Source organism: Geotrypetes seraphini, chromosome 5, assembly GCF_902459505.1.
Source record: "Geotrypetes seraphini chromosome 5, aGeoSer1.1, whole genome shotgun sequence".
NCBI lineage: Eukaryota > Metazoa > Chordata > Amphibia > Gymnophiona > Dermophiidae > Geotrypetes > Geotrypetes seraphini.
Window position 1 is genome coordinate 258,613,423 of NC_047088.1, and position 27,118 is coordinate 258,640,540.

General features: G+C 46.9%; 1 protein-coding gene across 3 annotated transcripts in view; it reads left to right on the plus strand.

Annotated features, from left to right (window-relative positions):
* The first annotated feature begins 2,005 nt into the window (after window positions 1–2,005).
* XRCC5 (X-ray repair cross complementing 5) overlaps window positions 2,006–27,118 on the plus strand; it is a 168,891-nt gene continuing 143,778 nt past the window's right edge. The window contains exons 1-4 of one of the 3 annotated variants that reach the window (XM_033946083.1): window positions 2,006–2,225; window positions 8,183–8,296; window positions 23,270–23,453; window positions 24,803–24,851. In XM_033946083.1, coding sequence (XP_033801974.1) covers window positions 2,208–2,225; window positions 8,183–8,296; window positions 23,270–23,453; window positions 24,803–24,851 — 365 coding nt within the window. In that variant the 5' untranslated portion in view covers window positions 2,006–2,207. Of the gene's footprint in view, window positions 2,226–5,918; window positions 6,091–6,427; window positions 6,450–8,182; window positions 8,297–23,269; window positions 23,454–24,802; window positions 24,852–27,118 lie in introns of those variants that run through there. The other 2 variants (XM_033946082.1, XM_033946084.1) reach the window with 2 other exon arrangements.

Below are 27,118 nucleotides of genomic sequence, written 5' to 3' on the forward strand. Positions count from 1 at the left end.
TTATCTTTTCCTCTTTATCTTCTCCTTACATCCAGTTTAGCGTCTGCTCCCTCCTCTCGCCCCTCCCCATTGACATCCAATGTCTGCCATCTTCTCTCTCTCCTTTACTCCTTCCACCATCTGCCCACTCTCCTTTCACCTCAGTTCCATCAAGTATCCAGCCCTCTTCTCTCTCCACCCCAATTCCATCAAGCATCCTGCCATCTCTCTCTCTCCCTCCATCCCAATTCCATCAAGTATCCTGCCCCCTCCCCATCAATACTGCTGCTTTCCTACATGCTCCTGACAGCGTATAATAAAGCTTAAGCGCCACTCAACCTCTTCCCCTTGTTGACTCATCTTCACCCTCACCTTCACAGTTGCCTTTCCAAATCAGTTTTCTTTTTTAGCAGGGCCCTGGCGCGGTAGTCATTTTCATAAGTTGCAGGCAGCTGCCCAGTCTGAAGCTTTTCCACTGATGCAATCCGCCCAGGTGGAAACAGGAAGTTGTGTCAGAGGGGAAGCTTTGAGCTGGGCAGCCACCTGCAACTTATGAAGACAGCTGCCATGCTGGGGACCTCGATGAAAAAGAAAACTGTGATTTGGAAAGGTGACCTTGGAGGTGGGGGGGGGGGGGGGTGGGAAGGAGATGGGCCAACAAGGAGAACAGATACCCAGAATGGGGTGCCCCCTTGGAGCCCAGGGTAGTTGCCCTGTTAGCCCTCCCTTAACACTGACCCTGTGGCCAGCATGATGATGATGAAGGTAGGGTACCAGATGTCCAAATTTACCCAGACATGTCCTCTTTTTAGAGGACTGTCTGTGTGTCCAGACATTTTTCTAATTTTGAAGAATTTGTCTGGATTTTCCTCTCCCCTGTCCCCCACCACCTAACTCCCCTGCTGAATATTAATCTTCAGGCTGTCTGGCAGCAAAAGCAAAATGAGCCGGCTGCTGTCAGCCTGCCCTGGATGCCTTCATTCTCCCTACACTCGAGAACAGAAATGAAAGCTTCCAAGGCAGGCCGACAGCAGTAGGCTCACTTCGCTGCTGCTGGCTGTCCCAAAGATTAAATTTTCAGCAGAGAAGCACTTGATTTTGGGCTGGGCTTGGAGAGACAGAGAGCTGGCGCTACCAGATCCTGCTTGGAGAGGGGGGTTGGAGGGAGAGAGAGAGAAGCAACCAGGGAGAGACAGAAGCACCTGTGGGAGGGGGGTTGCAGGAAGGGAGAGAGAGAGAAGCACCCATGGGGAGGTTGGAGGGGGAGGGAGAGCGAGAGAAGCATCTGTGGGAGGGGGTTGCAGGAAGGGAGAGAGAGAAAGAAGCACTCATGGGGAGGTTGGAGGTTGAGAGAAGCACCTGTGGGAGGGGGGTTGCAGGAAGGGAGAGAGAGAGAAGCACCCATGGGGAGGTTGGAGGGGGAGCGAGAGAGAGAGAAGCACCTGTGGGAGGGGGGTTGCAAGAAGGGAGAGAGAGAGAAGCACCCATGGGGAGGTTGGAGGGAGAGAGAGAAGCACCTGTGGGAGGGGGATTGCAAGAAGGGAGAGAAAGAAAAGCACCCATGGGGAGGTTGGAGGGAGAGAGAGAAGCATCTGTGGGAGGGGGTTGCAGGAAGGGAGAGAGAGAAAGAAGCACTCATGGGGAGGTTGGAGGGAGAGAGAAGCACCTGTGGGAGGGGGTTGCAAGAAGGGAGAGAGAGAGAGAAGCACCCATGGGGAGGTTGGAGGGAGAGAGAAAAGCACCTGTGGGAGGGGGATTGCAGGAAGGGAGAGAGAAAGAAGCACCCACCTGGGAGGGGAGTTAGAGAGAAGCACAGAAAGGGTACAGATAACGAAAGGTGGACTAAAGGGTGACAGGTGGAAGTGGGTCGGGGCAAGACTGGTGGAAGGCAGGGTTGGGGGTAAGGTGGGGTGGAGCTGGGGGGCGTGGTCATCAGTATGTTAACCCAATGAATTACATTATAATTAGGAGTTTGGCTTCATTTTTTTTTTGTACCAACGGCATCTCCCTGACGTCAAATGGGATTTCTGAGAACATTCCAGTATGAAATGTCAGCCCCGGAAGGATTCCAGCTCCCCTTTCTCCGTTTAGGGACGTGAGTCGGAGTCCTGTCATTCCGGAGGCCGCCAACAGGTGCCGCTGCAGCCTTCTGGGGCGCTCCCTTTCTGCCGGGCGGAGTCTCCCCTTCTTCTCAGCCGGTCGCAGGAAGTGACGAGCTCGCGGTAACTATGGCGCGGGCAGCCAAGGTAGGCACATTCTTGTTAGTGATTGCCGTTAGAGGGGCGCGCGGGGGGGAGGCATTTCCCGCCTTTCTCGCATCTCGTCGGCCGCTCAGAGCTCGCCTTTTCCCATTGGTTCTAGTGGGACGACAGCGCCCCCTGCTGCTGCAGCCCGGGCTTCCCTTCTGGGCGCTCGCCCTGTGCAATGCAGTCAAAACATGCCCGAAGTGCGCCCGGTTCAAAGACCTCTTCATAGGCTAAAAGAGAGGGGATGGGGATGGAGGGGCTCCTGATATGGTCGGGGAGGGGCTCCTGATATGGTCGGCAGGAGGGATGCCCACTCCCTCTTCCCCTCCCTGAAGAAACACCCCCTCTGAAGTATACCCTGGCAGGAGGATGAGTGTGAGGCAGTGGTTAAAGCTCCAGCCTCAGCACCCTGAGGTTGTGGGTTCAAATCCACACTGTTCCTTGTGACCTTGGGCAAGTCACTTAATCCCCCCATTGCCCCAGGTACATTAGATAGATTGTGAACCCACCAGGACAGACAGGGAAATATGCTTGAGTACCTGAATAAATTAATGTAAACCATTCTGAGTTCCCCTGGGAGAACAGTATAGAAAATTGAATGAATAAATAGTGTGATAAAAAACACCCCCCCCCCATTCACTTCCCCCCCAATCAAAGAAGTAAAACAGAAAAAAACTATACAATGGACTACTGGCCACTCAGGCAGCGAAGATAGACAACCAAGTCTCCAACCTATTGACAACAATCCCAGACTACAAGATGTTCAGATAAGAAATAAAAACCATACTCTTCAAGAAATCCCTTAATAAAGCTTAACCCCCCCTCTTACCATCCCCTCCCTAACCCCAGATCCTACTTTTCCCTCTCTTGGAAACCTTCTCTGATCTAACGTTGTAACTCTTTTTGTAATCCGCTTTGAACCGAAAGGTAATGGCGGAATAGAAATCTGTAATGTGATAAGCTTCAGCCTGTGATAACCAGAGCTGGTATTGTGACATCATAATGCTTCATTCCACCAATAAAAGCCAACCTCATCAGTGATGTAACAATGGCATCATTGTCCTTACTTGACTCACTTTACTACATTTTGATTTCTAGAGTGGTTAAAGCTACAGCCTCAGCACCCTGAGGTTGTGGGTTCAAACCCACACTGCTCCTTGTGACCTTGGGCAAGTCACTTAATCCCCCCATTGCCCTAGGTACATTAGATAGATTGTGAGCCCACCAGGACAGACAGGGAAGAATGCTTAAGTACCTGAATAAATTCATGTAAACTGTTCTGAGGTCCTTTGGGAGAATGGTATAGAAATTGAATAAATAAATAAAATTTAAAAAATTGTATGAAATGTCACAGTGGGAGCCAGATTGCCAAGTTTGGCCGGGCCTCTCGTTACCTCCCTTATATACTACTGTTGTACATGAAATATTCAAGAGACGGTCCCTACTCAGAAGAGCTTACAGTCTACTCAGACGGACAAACAGGACACCCAATATGACTAGGACAAAGTACTTAGGGCTCCTTTTACGAAGGTGCGCTAGCAGTTTGAGTGCGCGCTAGACGCTAACACTTACATAGAGCTGGCGTTAGTATTTTCCTTGTAGCGTGGGGTTAGCATGCGCTAAAAACACTAGCGCACCTTCGTAAATGAAGCCCTTAATGTTTCAGTTAATCAGAGTTTTGAAGTAGAAACAAATAAAATGCTCAACTTTTTTTTTTTTTTTTTTCCTTTTTAAATAAAGCAACTAATAGCAATTCACATTCTTTCTTGGAAGGATCTTTTTTTTTTTAATATCATTTTTATTAGAGTTAACAAGAGAAACAAGCGTGACACAATAAAGATATATGTACCTCAGCGGCGATTTATTTATCTGACCTTATTAACGGTTAAATGAATGATTTTACAATATTGGCCTCAGGATCATTTAAAAATTTTTAAAAGACATACTACTACATGTATAGTTAAATCAGCCTCTACATCCAATTACAAATTTATATTTTAATCCTTGCTATAAATTGACAAGTGCTTGTTTATTTGGACAGAGAAATGCAAAGCCCAGGTGCTCCCTTCCCACCCCCACTCCAGCCAGTGCAACCTGCTCTTCCTCTGATGTCACTTCCTGGACCCGTGCCTAGGAAGTGACATTGGAGGAAGAGCTGGCGCAACAACTGGTTGGGTGTTGCTACTTGTGCCAGGAACGTTTCAGAGGTACAGGGGTAATGGTGGGTGGGGGGTGTTTCAGGGGTATGTGTTCTGGCAGGAGGGAGTGGGCATCCCTCCTGCCTATCACGGTTGGGTGGGTGGTTGGGGGGGGTTTACAGCAGCAGGAATTGGGCATGCTTCCCGCCAGGGTATACTTCGGGAGGAGGGGGGAGAGAGAAGAGGGAGTGGGCATCCCTCCTGCTGACCAACTTCGCGGGGGTTTTGGGGGTTCCCTGCCGCTGTGGTTGCCGCTGAGCTGATCACGGCAAGGAGATTCCTTTGCCGCAGTCAGTTCAGTAGCAACGCGATTCTCTAACCGGCACCTGTCACTTAGACGCCAGTTAGAGAATTGGGGTGGTTAGTTGGGGGTTAGGCGTGTGTCCGTCAGGACAGATGCGATTCTGACTAGGACGCATGTGTGTGATTCCCAAAAACCGCTTAGGCAGCTGCTGAGACCAGGCATCCTGTAGAGTTAGGCCCTTTATGTCTATGAGACCTAGTTATGAAGGCACTGGATTATGATTTTGCGATCAAATCAAATTTTTAATTAAACTTGAAACTTAAACTTGAAACAACAGCCACAGTCGATTAGAGACCTGCACGGGAACGGGGACGACGGGAATCCCGCGGGACCCGCGGGGATCACACGGGTTCCCCCTTTAGGTCATGGAGATCCCATGGGGACGCCTCCTAGGGTCGCGGGGATCCTGTGGGGTTCGATACAACTCGAGCCGCGAGGCTCGTCTTCTTTTTCCTACCTGCCCTGCCGCAGCACACATAACTGACTGGAAGTCTTCCCCAATGTCAGCGCTGACCTCGGAGGGAGGGCTTAAGCAAAGCCCTCCCTCCTTCCGACGTCAACGCTGACATCGGGGAAGACTTCTGGTCGGCTATGGGTGCTAGGGCAGTGCAGACAGGAAATAGAAGATGAGCCTTGCGGCTCGAGCTCCATTTGGCTGAGAAAGTTGCTGGTAATTTGCTTGTAGATGAGAGCTGGGAGGCAAACGTAGAACATAAAAGTGGGAGGAGTGCGTTTTTGGACACAATGCATGAACTTGGGAAAGAGGATGGAGGAAGGGAGGGAAAGAGATGCTGAGGTGGGGGAGGGAATGCGTTTTTGGACACAGAAGGCATAAACTTGGGAGAGAGGGAGGGAAAGAGATGCTGAGGTGGGGGAGGGAATGCGTTTTTGGACACAGAAGGCATAAACTTGGGAGAGAGGGAGGGAAAGAGATGCTGAGGTGGGGGAGGGAATGCGTTTTTGGACGCAGAAGGCATGGACTTGAGAGAGAGGAAGGGAGGGAAAGAGATGGTTGTGTACACGGGGAATGGAAGAAAGGAGAATTTTTGGTCATAGGGAGGGAGTGAGGTACAGATGAGGGAGAAATATTGTGGTGGAATGGACAGATTGAAATGGATGCAAGAGGGAGGAATGTTGGACATAGTGGTGAAGGGAATGGAGGGAGAAATGTGGCATGGTGCTGGAGAGGGGTGATAGAAGGAGAAATGTTGGGCATGAGACTGGTGGGCAGGGGCGAAAGATGAGAAAGGGATAAATGCTGGATTATGGTAGGAGAAACCAATGGACAGCTACAGAAGATGGGAGAGCAGAAAAAAGAAACTGGGACCAACTTTATGGAAAAATAAGTCTCCAGACAACAAAGGTAAAAACCGGAATTTATTGACTAAAATATGTTAGCTTTGGGAAATGTATGTAGCAGATGTCTTTGTATTGTGTTCAAAAGAAAAGGAAATGCAATTCTGGTTTTATTTCTAGTGTTGAAGTACTTGCTGACCCTTGCTGTGACTGGTGGGGATCCCCAAGCACCGCCAGCAGAGGACCTCTAGAGATGGCCAGAACTCCCCTCCACCAAGCACAGCAGTCGCTAGCAACATCCATGAGCTACTGAGGTGCCAGCATCTGTGACTCGGGGATGCTACTGCTGCCTGCCAAGCTTGGCTAAAGGGATCTCCGGCCAACTGCAAAGGAAGTCCTCAGCTGACAGCTTGGGGGTTCTCATCAGCTGAGTATTTCTATTTTATATTTACATTAGAGGCTCTGGTAGAAACCTGTTTACAAAGTATGTATTCTTTCCAATTAATATTTCCAAATTAATAAAGTCTCTTTGCTTATTTGTAAATGGGTCTCTACCAGAGCCTTTAATTCAGTAACATAATTAAATGAAATAACTATTTCTGAAGTTTATAGGAATGGGCGGGGACGGAGGGGATTCCTCGCGGGGAACGGGTGGAGACGGAGGGGATTCCTCGCGGGGACTGGTGGGGATGGAGGGATTCCTCACGGGGACGGGTGGGATTCCTCATGGGGACGGGTGGGATTTCTGTCCCCGCGCAACTCTGTATGGTCGATGCTTTAAGGATGTAGCAGATGTGACTAAGGAGTGAATTCTGGGAAGGTCTGTTTGCAGGGCCTGCCCTGTCACCAGGAAGTTTAGGTGTTGCCTACAGTGCCAGAATACTGGAAGTGGTGACGTGGCAGTGCTTCAGTGGCATGGGGCTTCTAAGTACAGGCCTGCACTGAGATGATACTGTGTCCTCCCCATCCCCTGCTTCAGAGGATAGCGGCACTTCAATATAGGGTTGTGCTGCACTGACGCTTCTGGGAAAGGGGAGATGCTGGCTTCTACAGAAAGTGGTACAGAGGGGAAGAAGAATGCTGGCTAACTGGGGGAAAGGGGAAATATTGGCCAACTGGGAGAGCTGTTACTTAAGGAAAGAGCAATGCTGGTTAATGGTTTTTTTTTTTTTTTTTTTTTGGTGGAAGTATGGATGGAAAGGGGAGATGCTGGCCATTGGGTGGAGGGAATGATACAAACTGGAGGAGGAGATGCTGGCCCCTAAAGAGTTGATTGGAAAAGGGAGTTATGGATTATGGGGTATGGCCTTCAGCTATAGGATCTTAAACTGCCCCAAGAGTATTAGGGGGGTGTGAGATTAAGCCTTAAGATGTCTTGTGGAAGGAAAGGTTAGTACTTTGAGCTGCTCTGCGGACTGGGGGAAGCACGTGGCTGAAGTTTCACCTGTGATGTCAGATATTCTTGGGCGGGTCCTGCATATTTTTTAACAGAAGATTGTGACCATTCATGTTTTGTATTCCAAAACATGCTTTTAAAATATCCAAAATTTATTATATTAAGACAAAGTAAAGAAGTCTAGAAATATAATCAAATGCAAAGCATTAGACTCAGAGATCTGGAATGTTGCTGTTTTGAATAAATATATATTTTAACCGTTCCCTTTAACTGTATCCATATCATCCTGTTTGTCTGTCTTGGCTGTTTAGATTGTAAGCTCTTTTGAGCAGGGACTGTCTTCTTTGTGATTTTGTATAGCACTGCATACTTCTGGTAGCGCTGTAAAAATAATGAATAGTAGTAATAGTAACTCCAAACTCCCACTCACTTTTTAAGCAGCCATCCCTATTTTATCATTCCCTCTCTGAGAAACTCCCTGACCCTATACATGTCCTGTTTGTCTGTTTGATTAGATTGTAAGCTCTTCTGGGCAGGGACTGTCGAATGTTTAATGTACAGCGCTGTGTATGTCTAATAGCGCTATAGAAATGATAAGTAGCAGAAGTAGTTACAGTGCATGTGTGTTCAAAGGATTTCTCAAAGCTGAATGTGACCGATTTCTTCTTAAGATTCCAGCAGGAGAATTAGAAGCAGTGAAAGGAGTCCAGGTGGAATCTCACGACTCTCTTCCTGACCCCACCCTGTTTGGTTCTCTTCACAGAGTGCGGTGGTTCTGTGCATGGATGTTGGCTTTTCGATGGGCAATGTTGTTCCTGGAGAAGAGTCTCCTCTTGAGTTGGCCAAGAAGGTGATGACGCTGTTTGTTCAGCGACAGGTAATAATGAACGGGATAACTGAGGTTAAGAAATATTATACTCTAATGAATCCTTTACCCCCAAAACTGCCGCAGGAATCCCCAACACCGACTTCTGTTTGGGACTGAGAGCTTACCAACTGGAGGACCTTTTTCTGGGATTGAGGCAACATTTGCAGATGACATGTCATTCCTTTAGGAGGAAATTGTATGCCTGCCTTTAAATCAAGATACTGTAACTTGTTTTAGCTCATGTTTTAGTTCAAGATAACTTGTTTTAGCTCATGAGATTTACCTCTCAGAGAACCTTCTTTTTTTTTTGTTATATACTGTGTTTCCCTGAAAATAAGACAGTATCTTATATTAATTTGGGGCCCATAAAAGGCACTAGGACTTATTTTTTTCATGTACAATGATCATCTCTCCCTTCCTCTCCTCCACCCCAATTCTTCCTCTTTTCTTTCTCTCCCCCACATGTGCAGCATCTTTCCTCCCCTCTCACCCATCCCCTTCTGCCTTCCCTCTGCAGCATCTTTCTATCACTCCCTCCCATCCGTCGTGCAGCAGAACCCTTGCCCAGCTTCCATCCCTCCCTCCCATCCCTCATGCAGAAAAACTCTTGAGCAGCCCTCCACCGCATGGCCGAACTCCCTCTGACCCACCCATCCTTCCATCCCCCTGTGCAGCAGAACCCTTGCACTGTGCACAGCATCTTTCTATCCCTCCCTCCCATCCTCCAGTGCAGCAGAATCCTTGCTCTGCTTCTATCCCTCCCTTCCGTGCAGCTGCAGCAGAACCTTTGAGCAGCCCCCCCCACTGTGGAGCCGAACCTCCGCTGACCATCCCGTCCTTCCATATTTCCTTCCCATCTGAACCCCGCTGACCATGAGACCTACATACCTCCCTCCACAGAGCAGCGTCGGCAGCACTCTAAACAGGCTGCTTCGCAGCCTTCTCCCACCGAGTCCTTCCGTGCGCAGCGTTGCTATTGACATCATCAGTGATGCGGCAGAGGGAATGCCCTGGCGGGAGAAGGCCGCGAAGCAGCCTATTTAGAGTGCTGCCAACGCTGCTCTGTGGAGGGAAGTAGTAGATCTCGTGGTCGGAGGGTCGACGGGGTTCGAACGGGAAGGAGAAATGGAAGAGTCAGTGGGGGTTCGGCTTTGCGGCAGGGGTGGATGGAGGGGGCGGGGGGAAGTGCTGCTGCCGGCAAATCCAGGGACTAGGGCTTATTTTGGGGGTACGGCTTATATTAAGACCTATTGTGAATATTGTGTGCTAATGCATGTTAAAAAAATAAATCTATCCCTTAGTATAGGGGTAGGTAGTTCCGGTCCTCGAGAGCCACAGGCCGGTCAGGTTTTCAGGATATCCACAATAAATATGCATGAGATAGATTTGCATTTCAAGGAGGCAGTGCATGCAAATCCATCTCATACATATTCATTGTGGAGATCCTGAAAACCTGAACTGCCTGTGGCTCTTGAGGACCGGAATTGCCTATCCCTGCCTTAGTAAATAGACACCATTAAAAATAATGGGTCTTGCATTAAATCAAATTAACATGTGTGTTTCAGGAATGTTTACTTGGGTTGCCTACTGTATCTGTGTGGGATGGGAGAGTGGTCTGGTTGGGGTGGGGGGTTTGGGGAGGGGTATGGATTCTTGTTATTGAATTTATTGTCTTGGTTGGTGGTTGTAATTTTCTTTAAAAGATTTTCAAATAAATAAAATCAAATTAACATGTGTTAATATATTAACACATGCTTGTAAGTCTAGTAAGTCAAAGATTATTGTTAGGATACAGCAACCATTATACTAGAGCCGGAATAACTTAACAGATATGCTCCTATCTGGTTTGCCAGGGCTTGTAATTGCATAACCAGTCCTCAAGGAGAAGGGTTAAAGTGTCACAGGAAGTCCCTCCAGTGTTGCCCTTCTTCATACATCCAGCACCATGGAGTGGTTAAATTTATTAGTGCACATGGAGGGGATTGTATGATTTTGTGTGGGGGGGGGGTTTCTCTTTTAATTTCTGTCCAGTTTTATTATGGCATTTTCTATTATTATGAATTTTAGTGTATTGTAAATCGCTTATATCCTGTTTTGGCTTAAGCGGTATATGAAATTTACATTACATTGGTGTCTTATTCCGTTAATACCTTGCGGTTCTAGGCGGATTACAAAAAGAGGTGTTCTGGTCATATCCAGTAAGATTACAAGATGGCTATTTGGTTAGAATGTTTAGGGACTGGAGAAAGAAAGAGGTAATCAGTTATATCATGAATCTGTCTTGATAAATTTCCTGAAGAGCGTGGTTTTTATTTATCTTCTGAAGGTTTTGTAGTTTGGTGCTGAGACCAGTAAGTTGGAGAGGTGGCTGTCTCGTTTTGCTGCTTGCATGGCCAGTAGCCCGTCAGTGCATTTTCTTACATTGTCTGCCTTCAATTGGGGAGGGGGGGAAGGGTTGAGTAAAGGGTGTCTGCGTTCTTCTTGGTCTGGATGAGTCTGGAGGAGATTGTTCAATTAGGCTGGTCCATCGCCATTTAGGGCTTTGAAAAGCATGCAGTAGAACTGTGCTGGGAGCCAGTGTGTGTCTAGGTAGGCGGAGGTGATGTGGTCATACTTCTTCAGTGAATAGATCAATCTGATTGTAGTTGTTTTATCAAGGTGGTGGGGCAGGGGAGGTGTAGGATGTTGCAGTAGTCCAGGATTAGGGCCTGGACCAGAGGTCTGAATCGTTTTCTATCAAAGTATTTTTGAAATTTTAAGTAAATGCAATCTGGACTCTTAAAGTTATAATATGAAAGGGGTGTAAACATTTTTCAGAGAACCTGAACATCAGCCCAGATGTTTAACAGCTAGAACAGAGCAAAACCAGTTTTTTTTCACTTTTGCAATCCTGTTTCTGGGGTTTTTTTTTTCTTTGCTCTTTCTATTTTCTTTTCATTGTTTCTCTCCACCTCAGTGACAGCAGATGCTCTCCTACCCAGGCCCCGAGAAGAAATTTTGTGGCCCCTCGCTGCCCTCCTCTGGTGGCTACTTATTCTGTCTAGGCCCTGCCCCTCTCGTTCCTGTTTGTTGACGGCAGCTTCCCCTGTCCAGGCTTGCATCATTTTTGGCCCAGATCTGGTTCAGCTTCGTCCCAGATGGGGACTGAATGCAGATGCCAGGTTCTAAATTTTGGGAGCCAGATGACCTGGCTTTCTTGATTTTATTTTTTCCCAGTTCTGAAAATATGTACTGTATAGTTTAAATTATACTGTATAATAATTCAGGGACAGACGTTAAAGTAAGAAATAGTGCATCTGACAGAAAAGCAAGTGCAAGAGTTAGAACAGCACCGTGCTTAAAAGTACTGCTGGCTCGCCATAACTCCTTCAGTCTGTGTGCTGACGTTTGCATTTTCATCAGTTTTCCAAATAAATATTTGATGTTGACTTCTACAACTGAATTGAAGAGATTGGAAACTGTAACCGCTTATGTTTATATGGAATCTTTAAGAAAATCAATAAAAATCTGATTTAAAGAGCTGTAATTTCTCTCTTTATTGGTCTTCCTGTGCAGCGTTTCGGGACATTAACATCCTTAAATCACAGACAGTTTTAGAGTCAGCAAAAAGGCTTGTGATAAGGTGGTTGGTGTGTTAATAGAAATGAAGGCCTTTTCTATCTCGAGTCTGCCTAACTGCCATCTACTATCCCCTCCTCTCCCTTAGAAATCCAACATACTTGGTCCATGTTTTCTTGCATTAAGACATACTTTTTGTCTCCACCACCTCTACCAGGAGGCTGTTCCAAGCATTCACCACCCTATTCAAGGAAAAGTAGTTTCTGAGGTAACTTTAGAATCTATCTCCTTTCACCTTCATCCTCTGGCCCCTCATTCCAGACTTTCCTTTCAACTGAAAGAGACTCGCCTCATATACATTTATCAATCCAGGAATGAAGATCAACATTCAGTACAAATTAACAAAAAAAGGCAGCACAAAGGGCCTTCGAGGCAGTCAAAGTATGTTTATTGTAAGACCTGACATGGCCATGTTTCAGCGTAACCACCTGCATCAGGAGTCTATGTATGGTCGTCAAATCAGTTTGGGTTTACCACAAACAACCGAAAGAATGTCATTCACTGACTGATATTGCACTGGATTAACACCAAAATCGCTGCTAAAAAATGTATACCCCAACTCTGACAGAAAATAAAAAAAAAAAAAAAATTCCTGTCTGAGTTTTCAGTTTGGGTATACGTTTTTTTTGGCAGCGATTTTGGTGTTGATCTAGTTTGATATCAGTTAATGAATGACACATTCTTTTGGTTGTTTGTGGTAAACCCGAACTGATTTGACAACCGTACATAGACCCCTGACACAGGTGGATATGCCAAAACATGGCCTGTGTCGGGACTTACAATAAACCATACTTTTATTACTCATGACCTAAAGGTTTTCATGTACGTATTTAAATGTCTCTTATTATAGCTCCCTTCTCCCGCCTTTCCTCCAAAGTATACAGATTGAGATCTTTAAGTCTGTCCCCATATGCCTTATCACGAAGACCATGCACCATTTTAGTAGCCTTCCTCTGAACCGACTCCATCCTTTTTATATCTTTTTGAAGGTTTGGCCTCCAGAATTGTACACAATATTCTAAATGAGGTCTCACCAAAGTCTTATACAGAGACATCCATACCTCCTTTTTCCTACTGGCCATCCCTCTCCCTATGCACCCTAGCATCCTTCTTGCTTTTGCCATCACCTTTTCAACCTGTTTGGTTACTTTAAGATCATCCCTGGATTTTTTTTTCCTTGATTTGAAAAACTAACCCATTTGGAGACCTTAACCTTGAGGAAAGCAAATGTTAAGGAGGAGGCAGTTCAAAGTAAGTACAGGCAGTCCCTGAGTTACAGACTCATACTTAAGAACGCAGTTGTGGCTTCATTTGATTTCACTGAGCAGTATTTCCAGTGGCCTAGACTCCTCCACTTCTCCTGCGGCAGATTCAGGAATGGTGCACGGCCACATTAAGAACAGTGTGTGGTTGTACGTGCTGTACCTTAGAGGGAACACTGGCTAGGGACAGTTGGCCCTTTTGTCTGCTGGGAGCAGAATCTTAAAATCCACCAGTTCTGAGTTACATACAAATCCGACTTAAGAAGTAACTCGTTCTTAACCTGGGGACTGCCTGTATGGGAATAATCAAGTCATTGTGACATCACTGGTGAAGTTGGCTCTTAGGCATTGGTGGAATGAGGCATTATGACATCACAATATGAGCTCTGGAATGTGAACGTGGTTGTGGCTTCATTTGATTTCATTGAGCGGTATTTCCAGTGGCCTAGACTCCTACAAAGATTCAGGAATGATGCATGGCCACATTAAGAACAGTGTGTGGTTGGGCTTTCTGTATCTTAGAGGGAACACTGGTAGGAACAGTTGGCCCTTTTGTCTGCTGGGAGCAGAATCTTAAAATCCACCAGTTCTGAGTTACATACAAATCCGACTTAAGAAGTAACTCGTTCTTAACCTGGGGACTGCCTGTATGGGAATAATCAAGTCATTGTGACATCACTGGTGAAGTTGGCTCTTAGGCATTGGTGGAATGAGGCATTATGACATCACAATATGAGCTCTGGAATGTGAACGTGGTTGTGGCTTCATTTGATTTCACTGAGCAGTATTTCCAGTGGCCTAGACTCCTCCACTTCTCCTGCGGCAGATTCAGGAATGGTGCACGGCCACATTAAGAACAGTGTGTGGTTGTGCATGCTGTACCTTAGAGCAGTGGTTCCCAACCCTGTCCTGGAGGACAACCAGCCAGTCAGGTTTTCAGGATAGCCCTCATGAATATGCATGAAAGAGATTTGCATGTAATGAAGATGATAGGAATGCAGATCTGCTCCATGCATATTCATGAGGGCTATCTCGAAAGCCCGACTGGCTAGTGGTCCTCCAGGACAGCGTTGGGGACTACTGCCTTGGAGGGAACCCTGGTAGGGACAGTTGGCCCCTTTGTCAGCTGGGAGCAGAGGTTAAGCAGCAAGAATCTTAAAATCTACAAGTTCTGAGCTACATAGAAATCCAATTTAAGGCTTTGAAACCATAACTCGTTCTTAACCTGGGGACTACCTGTATGCTCATTTAAGGGCAGTTCTATAACAGGGCACCTATGTAGGAAGTCCGGGGAGTCACCTATTTTGGGGCTATTTGGATACAAAGATTCTTCCTGTTTACTTTATAAGTGGATAACCCCTAGGATAAATTTCCTAAAAGCCCTTTTTTTCTGGTTGGACCCTGATAAAGAAGTTCATGAAATTATCCCCTCAAGGTGCGTCCTTTGCAGCTGCTGTTTGTGCAAATGCTGGTTTGAATTAAAGCATGATGGGCCTCAAACACTGGTGTGAAAGAGCAGAACTTATTAAAAAGACCATGTTTTGCCAAATTGCCTGTGTCAGATGTTAGCTCGTGGTATGTTCCAAAATTAAAGAAATTGCTCAGACAAATAAGAGGCAAAATACAAGGTAGTCTAGCATCTTTATGAAAACGTTAGGGCACAAAAAGTTGCCGATCAGCAAAAAGCGTAATATGAGAAAAAAGTACCGTAATGCTACAGGCATGCACAGTTCCTTCGTGTTATAAAAAAACACCCAGGATGGCTTATTGTGCTAAGGGACAGCACAACTCGCTACCTTGGCTCCAGAGAAAGGAAAGACAAATAATAGAGGTTTGAAACAGTTCTCTCATAAGTGAGGTGGCCAAATTAATAAGGAAGGGTTATTAACGTTCATATTTGCTCTCTCAGGGTTTCTGCAGCTGGCATCATGCTTATCGTAGGTTTCCGGGTCTCGCTTCATCTATAGCAGGGGTGTCAAAGTCCCTTCTGGAGGGCCGCAATCCAGTCAGGTTTTCAGGATTTCCCCAATGAATATGCATGAGATCTATTTGCATGCAATGCTTTCATTGTATGCTAATAGATCTCATGCATATTCATTGGGGAAATCCTGAAAACCCCACTGAATTGCGGCCCTCCAGGAGGGACTTTGACACCCCTGGTCTATAGGAAAAAGAGACCAACTGACTTTCCCACCAAAATTCAAATTGGTGACCAATGGACTTTCTTGTCCCATTCGCCTCAAGCCCCAACCAATCGGGTTTGAGGCCCCACTATATAAAGACAACCTGCAGACCTCACAGCACACCCTGAAGAAAGCCACGGCACGACGGCTGAAACGTCGGTTCTACCTGACAAGACGCAGCGAGACCTGGAAACCTTAAAAACACAATAAACAAACTTTTCAGATAGGTTTCAGTGTAGTCTGGTCCTTGATTTAAGAAAAAAAAAATTTGCAGTCACCACACAGTTTGCACAGTGACATAGTAGTTGAGTGCTTCATTGCTAGTCTTCAAGGAGCCAGGCACATTTGTATTTGCAGGTTTGGTGTTTTTGAAGTGTTTTTCACTTGCTTGGCCCTGACGCAGCCATATAGGCAAAAGGCGGCCATGTTGGACACATCTTTTTGTTCCTGGGAGTATTTCTAATCAATACATTTTTCTTTTGAAGATACACCATGTAAGGAAGGGAGGGGGGAGGGATTGTTTGGATAAAATGTTGAAATAAAATTAATAATAGGGATGGAGGGAGGGTAGGGTAAGGATTTCTTTTAAGTTAATAGAGGATAATGATAAGTTTTTCAAGTGTTTAACTAAGTGTTGTTTCTTATAATTCTTGTATACTTTATGAGAGGGTAAAATGAATTAAGCAAAATAGTGTTGGGAGGGAGGGTGGGTTATAGGTTTATATATATACAATTGTTATTGTCTTGATGGATTTATCAAGTGTTGTTTCTGAGACTATGTATGATTTTTCTTGTACACTTGTTGAATGATTAAAAAAGGAATAAAGAATTAATTAAAAAAGGCCGAGGAAGTGACGTCATCTCGCCGAATGGCAGCTTAAAGCAGAAGCTCCGTCGGGCTTTTGCTGCACTGCGCGCTGAGCGCTTCCAAAGAGAGGAGTTTCGGCCACTTTGTGGGTGATCCGGGGTCCCCTTTCCATGGCGACTCGCAAGCGCCTCGAAAAATTTAAATTTTTTGGAGATCCGCCCGAGAAATCGGGCTTGGAGGCGGCGAGCAGCGGGGGGGAGAAAAAAAAGATGGCGGCCGGATCGGCGATTCCCTCCGAGTCGGAGGATGAGGGCCTGCCAGAGCAGATGGGGGATGCTGGAGAGCTGCCCCCGAAATCAATAACGGACTGGTTCAAAGACTTGAAGGCAGAAATCGTTGGAGTGAGGGGGGATGTCAGAGCTGCAATAATGGAGCTGAAATCTGAGGTCAGTGCATTGGGAGCCCGAGTCTCGGCTTCTGAAGACCACGTGGCCACTCTTACTGCGGAGGTGTCTACAACCAAGGATGTTACTGGCCGCATATCTAACGAGCTCCGGGACCTACAGAATCAAGTGGAGGACCTTGAAAATCGCTCTCGGCGCAGCAATCTGCGCTTTAAGGGAATCCCTGAAACTGAGGCTTACAGAGACTGTAAAGCGGTGGTTAGAGCTTTTTGTGAACACCTGCTGCGAGCTGACGGGGCGGATGTACCGGAGACCATTGTGCTGGTACGTGCCCATCGTAGTCTGGGAACTGCCCGAGCCCAGGGCACCCGGGATATCATCGCTTGCTTTGGGGAGTTCACCCTAAAGGAAAGAATTTTGCTGGCTGGCCGTCGACAGTCTGCTCTCCGGTGGAATGATTTGGCTGTGGGAGTGTTTCAGGACCTGGCTTGGACTACTTTGCAGAAGCGGAGAGCGTTTCATGAAGTCACGCAAGTGTTGCGCTCTGGGGGCCATAGATACCGTTGGCTCTTTCCCTTCGGCATGTGGCTGACTATTAATGGTTCTTCTAGACGTGTGAGCACGGTGTCGGAAGCCTGGGCGGAGATGCGAGCCCTGGGCTGTGGGAATCTACTGGATGCAGACCGGCCTCCGGCGGTGGCTTCTACATCTGCGCAGAGTGAGCCTTGGAGCACTGTACTGCGCTCGGGCAAGAAGTCAGCGAAGCCCCAGTCCTGAACACACCGGTTTCCTCTTTTTCTGGTTAGCCTTGATACCAGGCTTTGCCTTGGCTGGTTCGGAGTGGACTTCTTGGAACTTTCTGGTGGAGCTGGAGGCTATAGCTAGCCCTCTGCTTTATTGGACTGGAGATTTCTGATAGCTTTGTGCTGTCCAATATGTTACCAGTAATATTGCCGATTTAGCATGTAATAGTGCTAAGGTTGTCTGGTAGTATTGCCAATTTTGCATGTAATATTTCAAAGCGTGGTTGATGGGTGGTTTAGTTACCTGGCTGTTTGGGTTTGGACTGTGTTGTGTGTTACGGTTGGTCTGCTGGGGGTTGGGTGAGTGGGGGGAAGGACTGGGAGTTGAATACAAGGGGGGGGGTGTGGAGTGGCACATGGTGACAAGGTGTGGAGGTATTCTTTGGGAGTTTCTTGGACATAGTGGAGGGGTGATGATTGCCTGTAGGGGAGGTTTGCACTTTCTCCGCGCTGGCGAATCCTGGAACTAAGGGTTCGAGGCAGCATGGGGGAGGGGGGAGGGGGGGGGGGTCTGGGGGGGTTAGGGTGGGGAGGGGGGGGGGAGGGGGGAGGAGAAGCTTTTCACTATAGGTTCGTGGAATGTTAATGGGCTTAATAGCCCGGGTAAGCGTAGTATTGTATGTAAAGAACTGGCTCGACTGCAATGGGATGTTTGTTTACTTCAGGAAACACATTTGAGGCCTCGAGATGTGGCTGTCTTACGTTCCCCCCTTTATGATCAGATTTGGACTCACCAGGGGGCGACTCCAGGGAAGAAGGTGGGGGGCTTGGCTATATTAGTGCGCAAGGGCTTGGGGCTGGTGGTTAATCAAGTTTATCGTGATGGTGCAGGGCGATGTTTAGCCCTTGTGGCTACGTTACAGGGTCGCACCATAACTCTTCTCAATCTGTATGGCCCCAATACAGATCAGGCCAGCTATTTTGGGTCTCTTAAAGCGGATCTGGTTGGGTTGGTGAAGGGGTCTGTGTACCTTGGGGGGGACTTTAATGTTACACCAGATGTTGTTTTGGATCATTCTGTAGGCGGGACTCGCTCTCCGTCTAGGGCTGCTAGACGGGCTTTACTGTCATTGTTCTCTTCTCTGGGCTTGGTGGACTGCTGGAGGTTGTCTCATCCCACACAGCGTTCCTATACTCATTACTCACATGCACATAAATCGTATGCACGTATAGACGGGCTATGGACCCATCGAAATTCGTGGGGGGGGATTCGACAAGCTGAAATAGGAGCTATTCAAATTTCTGACCATGCGCCAGTATGGGTGGCCTGTACGGGTTACTGGGCTGGGGAGGGACGGCGTTTCTGGAGACTCAATGAGTCTTTATTGAAAGATCCTGTGGTGGTTCGGGAGGTGAATGAGGCGGTAGACCAGTACCTCCAGATTAATGATAATAACACGGTTAGCGATGCGACTTTGTGGGATGCCCTGAAGGTGGTGGTGCGGGGTATTTTCATTAAGTGGGGGGCTCGTCGTAAGCGTCAACGGGCACAACGTTCATTGGCATTGCATGAACAGTTAGAGCGGTTGGGGAGGCAGCATCAGAGACACCAGGACCCCTTGGTGTATGAGCATCTTCTTAGGGTAAGGGCGGAACTTTCTTTATTGCAGATGGGGGAATATGAGTTTTTGAGAGAGCGTTTGAGTCAAACGGTTTATGAGTATAATAATACCCCGGGATCTCGACTGGCTCGGCTTATTAAGCTGAAGCAAGCGAGAGCAGCTATTACAGAGATAAGGGATCCGCGGGGTACGGTACATCGTTCAGATTCGGCTATTAGCGCGGTCTTCCTTAAATTTTATTCTGATTTGTATCAGAAATCCGGGGGGCGAGATGCAATGGCTCTGGAGGGATATCTCTCGGAGTTGCGGCTTCCTCGGCTTTCGGACGTGGATAGAGATATGCTTAATGAACCTATTGAATTGGGAGAGGTCCTGGGAGTCATTGCTAATTTGAAGTTGGGGAAATCGCCTGGCCTGGATGGGTATACTAATCAGTTTTATAAACTTTTTCGGGAGATTCTCGCTCCGCTGTTGGTTAGAGTTGCGAATGGGATACGGGGAGGTTCATCGTTGCCCTCTACTATGGGAGAGGCTGGGATCACAGTCCTGCTTAAACCGGGTAGGGATCCTACTGGGTGTGGGTCATATCGACCGATCTCCTTATTGAATACGGATGCAAAAATTTTAGCAAAGGTCTTGGCGCTTCGCTTGGGCCGGGTTCTGCCCTCTCTGGTGCACTTGGATCAATCGGGTTTTGTTCAAAGGCGGCAGGTTGGTGATAATATTAGACGAACGTTACATCTCATGTGGGCGGCACAGAGGTCTTCTGCCAAGATTGCCTTTTTGGCAATTGATGCGGAGAAGGCTTTCGATCAGGTTGACTGGGAGTTCTTGTGGGAAGTGATGACTCGGATGGGGTTGGGAGCTTCTTTTTTGGCCTGGGTGCAAGCCTTCTATGCGGCCCCCAGAGCCACAGTGCGTGCAAATGGGGTTTATAGCGAGTTTTTTTCCATAGGGAGAGGCACTAGACAGGGATGCCCTTTGTCTCCTCTGTTGTTTGCTCTCTCTATGGAACCTCTGGCCATTCGTATTAGGGAACATGGTGATTTATTAGGGGTGATGATTGGGGATATGGAACATCGATTAGCACTGTTTGCCGATGATGTGTTATTGTATGTCCGAGAACCGGAGGTCTCGTTACCTATTTTGGTGGATCTTTTGTTGGACTATGGGAGGGTTTCGGGGTTTACGGTGAATATGGATAAATCGGAACTGTTGAGTGTAAATTTAGGGGCTGAGGATCAGCGTAGATTAGCTGCCCGGTTTCCCTTTCGCTGGGCTCCTGGGGTTATCCGCTATTTGGGGATTCGTTTACCGGTTGATTTATCCCAATTATATACAGCTAATTACGCTCGGATTATTCACCAAATCCGGACTGATATACAACGCTGGAATGGGTTTTGGTTGTCTTGGTGGGGTCGCATTGCAGTTTTAAAAATGAATATTTTACCCCGCTTGCTTTTTCTCTTTCAAACGTTACCGATTTCGGTTCCCAAATTGGTGTTGAAACAGTTGCACACTTTGTTCTTTCGGTTTATTTGGCAGGGGAGATCCCCTCGTATTTCCAGAGCTGCATTGTGGGCGGCCAGGGACAAAGGGGGGCGGGCGGTGCCGAATTTGTTCTGGTATTACCGGGCTGCTCAGCTGCGGCTCCTATTGGATTGGGAAATAGCGGACTTTAAATTGGCGGTACGCATGGAGCAGCATTTTGTGGGTCGTCCCTGCTTGAAACATTGGCTTTGGTCCTCGTCCATGGGGGGCCGGACGGTGGCGGTTCCGGGGAATCCGTTTTTGGACCATCTAGTGAAAGTGTGGTGTGTCACTCGAAAGCGTTGGGGGGGTGGGGTGGTCCCATCGGTGCTTGGTGCGATGCGGGAGGAGCCCATGTTCCCGGCCGGTGGGGAGAGTTCTGTTTTTGTGCGCTGGGCGCAGTTGGGGCTACACACCTTTAGGGATGTGCTTCAGAAGGGGGTCCTGGTGTCTTTTGAAACCTTCAGAATCAGTGCTGCCTTGCCCAAAGGAGATTTTCTAGCCTATTCTCAGATACGTCATTTTCTTCACTCCCAGAAGTGGGATCGGGAGCCTATTCAGTCTCTAGATCCCTTGGCTCACTTGTGGGTCACACTTAGGGGCCTTCCTAAACCGGTTTCTGTTCTTTACCAATATATTCGGGGCTCCTTTTCTTTCCCGGCTCTCTACCAGCGGGCTTGGGAGGTGGATCTGGGTTGTACCTTCTCGGTTGGGGAGTGGGCACTGATCACTACAGAAGTAGGCAAGGCATCCTCTTGTGCACTTATTAAGGAAAATGCCTATAAAGTGGTCATTCGGTGGTACTACACGCCGGAGCGACTACATCGAATGTTCCCTGGTGCTTCGGTATTGTGTTGGAGATGTGGGTTGGCTTCGGGGACTTTTTTGCATATTTGGTGGGACTGCCCTATCCTACAGCCTTATTGGAGGAAGGTCGTGGGATGTTTATCACAATTGTTACAAATTTTATTGCCCTTTTCTCCACAGGGATGCTTGTTGGGCCTTTATAATGTGTGTTTATATTCCTGGCAAACCAAACTTCGACGCTGGGGTTTGGCGGCTGCCAAGTGCTTGATTGCTGCTCATTGGAAGCAGGAACTGGCACCTACTCAACTGGATTGGACTCTTAAGCTTCAATTTATTTATCAAATGGAACTGTCTATTGCAAAGCGTCATGGTTACTATTATACTTACACACGGACTTGGACACGAATCCTTGAAAAAATCGAATCTTTGTTTTAAGCTTCTTTCGGGGGGGGGGGGATGGTGGATGGGGGGACTCTCCTGCAGAACCAACAGGGAGTCCCTCTTTGTTAGTGGTAGTGCGGGGGGGTGGGGGGATATAGTGGAGTTAGGGTTACTGCTTTCTACTGGGGGATTGTTGGTAGGGGTGGGAGCACTCTTTGATGATTGTATTGTTGGGGGAGCATGATGAGACTTATAGATCTCTGGTTGTGGTTTTGTATGCTTGTTTGCACCTCTGTTGTTTCTGCTATGCAATTTCTGGTGTGTATAATTTTATACTCAAAATCTTTTAATAAACATTTAATGATAAAAAAAAAAAAGAATTAATTAAAAAAAAAGACTTTATTTTGGGATTTTATTTAGAAACTAGTCTTTAAGCCCGTTACATTAACGGGTGCTAGAATAGATGTGTCTGTCTTTCTTTCTTTCTTTCTTTCTGTCTCTCTGTCTCCTTGGCCGCTGTCTGTCTGTCTTTTTTTCTTTGTCTCTCTTTGGCCACTGGCTGTCTGTCTGTCTGTCTCTCTGACCCCATGACTGTCTGTAATTCTTTCTGTCTGTGTCTCTCCCTGGCCCCCTGTCTGTCTGTCTTTCTTTCTTTCTCTCTCGCTTGCTCCTTGGCCACTGTCTGTGTCTGTCTTTCTGGCCCCCTGTCTGTTTGTCATTCTTTCTGTCTTTGTCTCTCCCTGGTCCCTTGTCTGTCTGTCTGTCTCTTTCCCTGGCCCCTTGTCTGTCTCTCTCTCTGGCCCCCCGAGCAAACCAAGATTGCTGCCTGCCCCCCAGCACACCCCTTCCCCCCAAAAACAGCCCCTTTTCCCTCTCCCCCTCCACTTCCCTGTGCAGCAGTAGCAGCCCGACGCCTCGAAGCACCCGCACCCTATCCGCTTCGTCCAGGCACCCTCCTGCTGTTGCTCTCGCTGCCGCTCAAACCACTGCATGCGCCGCAAGCCGCTTCATGCACTGCAAGCCGCCCCATGCACTGCAATGGAATGTGGCCACAGAAGCACACAGCGCAGCAGCAGGGATCATGGCCTCCTAAGTGCGCATGCACGCTTAGGGTTTTATTATAGAAGATGATAAATGTAAACCACCTTGTTTTTTTTGGAGGGGTGGGTAAAAGTAGTATAAAATGGTATATTGTTAGCATTTGTTGCCTGGGGCAGTGGCGCCCCTCCACCTCCACACCTCCTTTCCCACCCCCTCCTTCCCTTCCCTCGTACCTCTGTAACATTCCTGGCACAAGCAGCAACCCCCAAGCTGCTGTTGGGCTAGCGTCAGCTCTTCCTCTGGTGTCACTTCTAAGAGCCGGTCCAGGAAATGACATCGGAGGAAGAGCCGATGCTAGTGTGACAGCAGGTTGGGGGATACGGCTCGTGCCAGGAACATTACAGAGGTAATGGGGGGAAGGGAAGCGATGTGCATGCGTGACAGTGAGGGGGAGGCGGGGAAGGAGAGGGGATGTCTGCACCCTCATCAAGATGGCACCTGGAACAGAACGCCCCCTCCTCGTATGCCACTGCCTCTGTGTGTCTTGTTGTCACTGTAGCTGCGGGTTTGTATTCCCTTGCAGGTGTTTGCCGAGAGCAAGGATGAAATAGCGGTGGTACTGTTTGGCACTGATGGCACGGACAATGCCCTGAGCCAAAGAGATCAGTATCAGAACATCACCGTGCACAGACACCTGATGATGCCAGACTTTTATCTGTTGGAAGACATTCAAACTGTGATCACGACAGGTTCTCAGCAAGCTGACTGTATCCTTTCTGATGCCAGTGTCAGGGTTGCGTTTCTGCCTTCTCCAGGCCGGGTGCTTCAAGTTCTTGTTGACTTATTTGACTCCGCTTTCTGTCTTGCTGATGAGAATCAACCGGCTTTCATTTCCAGCAGATTTTTAACCTCTCTGCTGTTTTGCCCTTGGCAGCAAAGAAAGTCTGAAATGAGCACCTGGGCTGTGGTTCTCTTTGGAATTGGTCAACATTGCCTGCATGGAGCTGCTCTCCTGGCTGGCCAGTAGCACTGAGTTAGGGTCATCAGAGCAGTTTGGTTAGAGCTGCATAAGTTTAAAAAATGTGCCCAAATACTTGCATTTGGATGCCCTGCCTGATACTCAAAGCAATTTATGTTCAAACAATTTTATTGATGACAATAGCAAAACAATCATAAACTTACTAAACATATCAAAATCAAGAAAGAAACAATGGAACAACATTCAAAGCAGAGGAAAACAGTCATCATCAGTTTTTATAAATAATATGGAAAAATCACCTACCCAACCATTCCCCACTGACAGACCTGAGTCTAGAAGCAGGAGCAAAGCACACCAGGGCCCTTGGCTCTTATGAGCCCTGGAGAAGTCCATCCATCATCCCTCCCCCTCTCACATATGGAAGCTGTTATATCAGGAGCATAGTGTACAAAAAGAAAAACTCCCCAACGACAAAGAACACCCCCCATCCTCCTCCCCACCCAAATAGCTCAGTCTCCTAGCCAAATTCAAATGGACCACCATCCATACACAGTGCTCAGGTGAGGGATTTACAGAGGGAATGATAAGACAGATATTGGTGCTCAGAAGGTGGGTTGGTGTTTTGAATTGAAAACGGCTTCAAAGAAGTGTGCTTTGAGTCTGGCTTTGAATACTGCCAGGGACGGAGTTTGATGTACGAGTCAGGCAGTTTGTTCCAGGCATACGGTGCAGCAAAAGCAGACAGGACAGAGTTGAGTGGGCCAGAGAGGAGAAGGGTAAAGTTAAGAGAGACCCGATGAGCGGAGTGCCTGGGGTGGGTGGGTGGGTGTTTGTGTTGGAAGTCTCCATATGTTTTTTTGAATTAAGTGCTATTACGCTTCTGTGCAGTTTAGTAGTGTATACATTTTAAAAATAAATGTAAAATCCGTACAGCATATTACACGGTGAGAGATGCCAGCTATCAAATCTTGGAAAATGATGTGACTTGTTTCAGGTCAAGGCCCCCCTTGTGATCCCCAGTCCTGAGCTCTTGTTGCAGTCTTTAGCATCTTCTGCTTCACTTCTGTCATAACTGCTAGTTTAAGAAACAGATTAAAATGACAGCACAATCTCTGGTGAAGTCCTTAACTCCCACAGTCCTGGATGCTCTCATAGTTTGCATGGACCTTCTGCAGAAGGAGACCCTGTAAGTAATTTAGTGATTTGCACTTGCTTGGTGGCTGAGAGGTAGTTAAGTTGGAATACTGAAAGCGTTTCTCAGATTTTTTACCTTAGAAGTCTAGGTTGGGGGTCATCAGCCTTTTGTGGATGCCGTAACATCAGTTTGTAGAAAAATAGCAAAACCCGAAAATAAATGGGAGATGAAAAATCACAAAAAAAGCAAAACCTCCCAAACCCCAAGAAATGGAACTGGATAAGGGGGAGAGACAAGACGAGAATGGTAAATCTACTCTAAGAACAACCTGATAATAAATTTTGAGTGTTCGGGAGAGCCCTCAGTCACACAGCCACCCGCTGGAAACTCCCAGAAGTAATGGCTGTCACTGGCTTACACCCAGAAGAGTGTTAACTGTGAAACATCCCCGGGCTCTCTCCGTGCTAATTTAAGTGATGAAAGTGCACCCAACAGTGCTGAGTGTGAAAATATATATATATAAATCAAAAAACCACACTACCATTCACTAAAATTGTCTCTACCCCTTATCCAGGGGGCCAAAGTATAAATATCAAGCGTCCATATCCAACAGAGCAAAAGACCAACTGGAAGTACTTAGCTTCTCTGTGGAAAAAGACAGCCAGCAGATGTCAAGTTCGTCCGACGGGACTCCGTTTCGGGGGTGAACACCCCCTTCTTCAGGAACAGCTGGACTGCGCTGTGACCCCCAAATCATCCGACACAGCTTGGATTGACAGAGCGGAAAATGGTGGCTGTGTGACTGAGGGCTCTCCCGAACACTCGAAATTTATTATCAGGTTGTTCTTAGAGTAGATTTATCATTCTCGTCTTGTCTCTCCCCCTTATCCAGTTCCATTTCTTGGGGTTTGGGAGGTTTTGCTTTTTTTGTAACATCAGTCTGAACAGCACAGTCCTGGAGTACCTCCTTGCCAGGTTTTCAGGATATCCACAATGAAAATGCATGAAAGAAATCTGCATATAATGGAGGCAGTGTATGCAAATCAAGTTTTATTGTCCGCAAGCACTTGACTAGAGGATTCACGTGCCTTGCAGGCTTTATTTGGTTTGTCAGGTTCTCTGGGTAGTCACATCGTATTCCGGAGCCCTGAGGAAGAAGTGTTTTCCGAAACATGGACCGTGTCTGGTCCTGTGGACTCACACCCGAGGACCATTTTTTTAATATATATATATATATATATATATATTTTTTTTTTTTTAATGCTACATTGAATCTTAATAAAGATTAGTTTTACATCTTGTACATCATATCTGCAGTTTTTTTTTTCTTTTGTTTTATTCATTGTGGATATCCTGAAAAGGGAGTTTTCCAGGACCAAGTTGAGAAACACTGGTCTAGTGACTGAGCAGATGTGGTTCCCTTTTGAAGTAATCTGGTTCCCCAGAGGGATGAGGAGGCATTTCTTACCGAGAAACAGCTAATCCTGTGACAAAACCTTCACTGTTAAAATAATATGTATGAATTAATTAATGCATTTTGAAGTATTAGGTTAGATTTTCTGAAATAGGAAGGGAGAGCTGGGGGGGGGCTTTTTTATTTTATTTATATTTGTCAGACATTAAATGATTTACATATTATCTAAAACATTATAAAAATATGAATATAAATATGATATATTGTACTTAAAGTATTCATGAAGGAAAATCAAGTGTGTGTTTATAAGATTATATGTATTTTTCTGATACACTTGTTGTAATATGAAAAAATGAATAAAGAAATTTAAAAAAAACCCCAAAACCTTCACTGTTTATAGTTGCTGGTACTCCCATTTGCCTCACCGTTACCAATACGGTCCTTGTGTGGCTGGGTGTAAGTCATTGCTGCTGCCATGCTAAACCATTATCTTGATGAGAATATTGTTATGACTTTAAAACGTTCAAAAATCAGCCTAAGTCGGCACTTGGACGTCCAAGTGCCGATAATCGAGACCAACTTTCTGGACGTGCAGCAGCACTTCTAAGCTGCTGTGCATCCAGGGAGCAAAGGGACATGTTGGGAGGGGCGTTATGGGTGGGCTTCAACCTGGACGTACCTCAGCCATAACAAAACTTAGACACCGGCAGTTAGACCTGTTTGAGTTGTGTCTAAGTTCCACAAAGCTGCCCAAACTGACAAGAAGACAACTGGAGGATTAAAGGCATGACCCCCCCTTACTCCCCCAGTGGTCACGACCCCCTCCCACCACCCAAAGAGCAAAAAAAACCCAAACCCCCTCGTAGGCTTCCCATCAGCTGATCGCAGCTGAAGGAATCTCCAT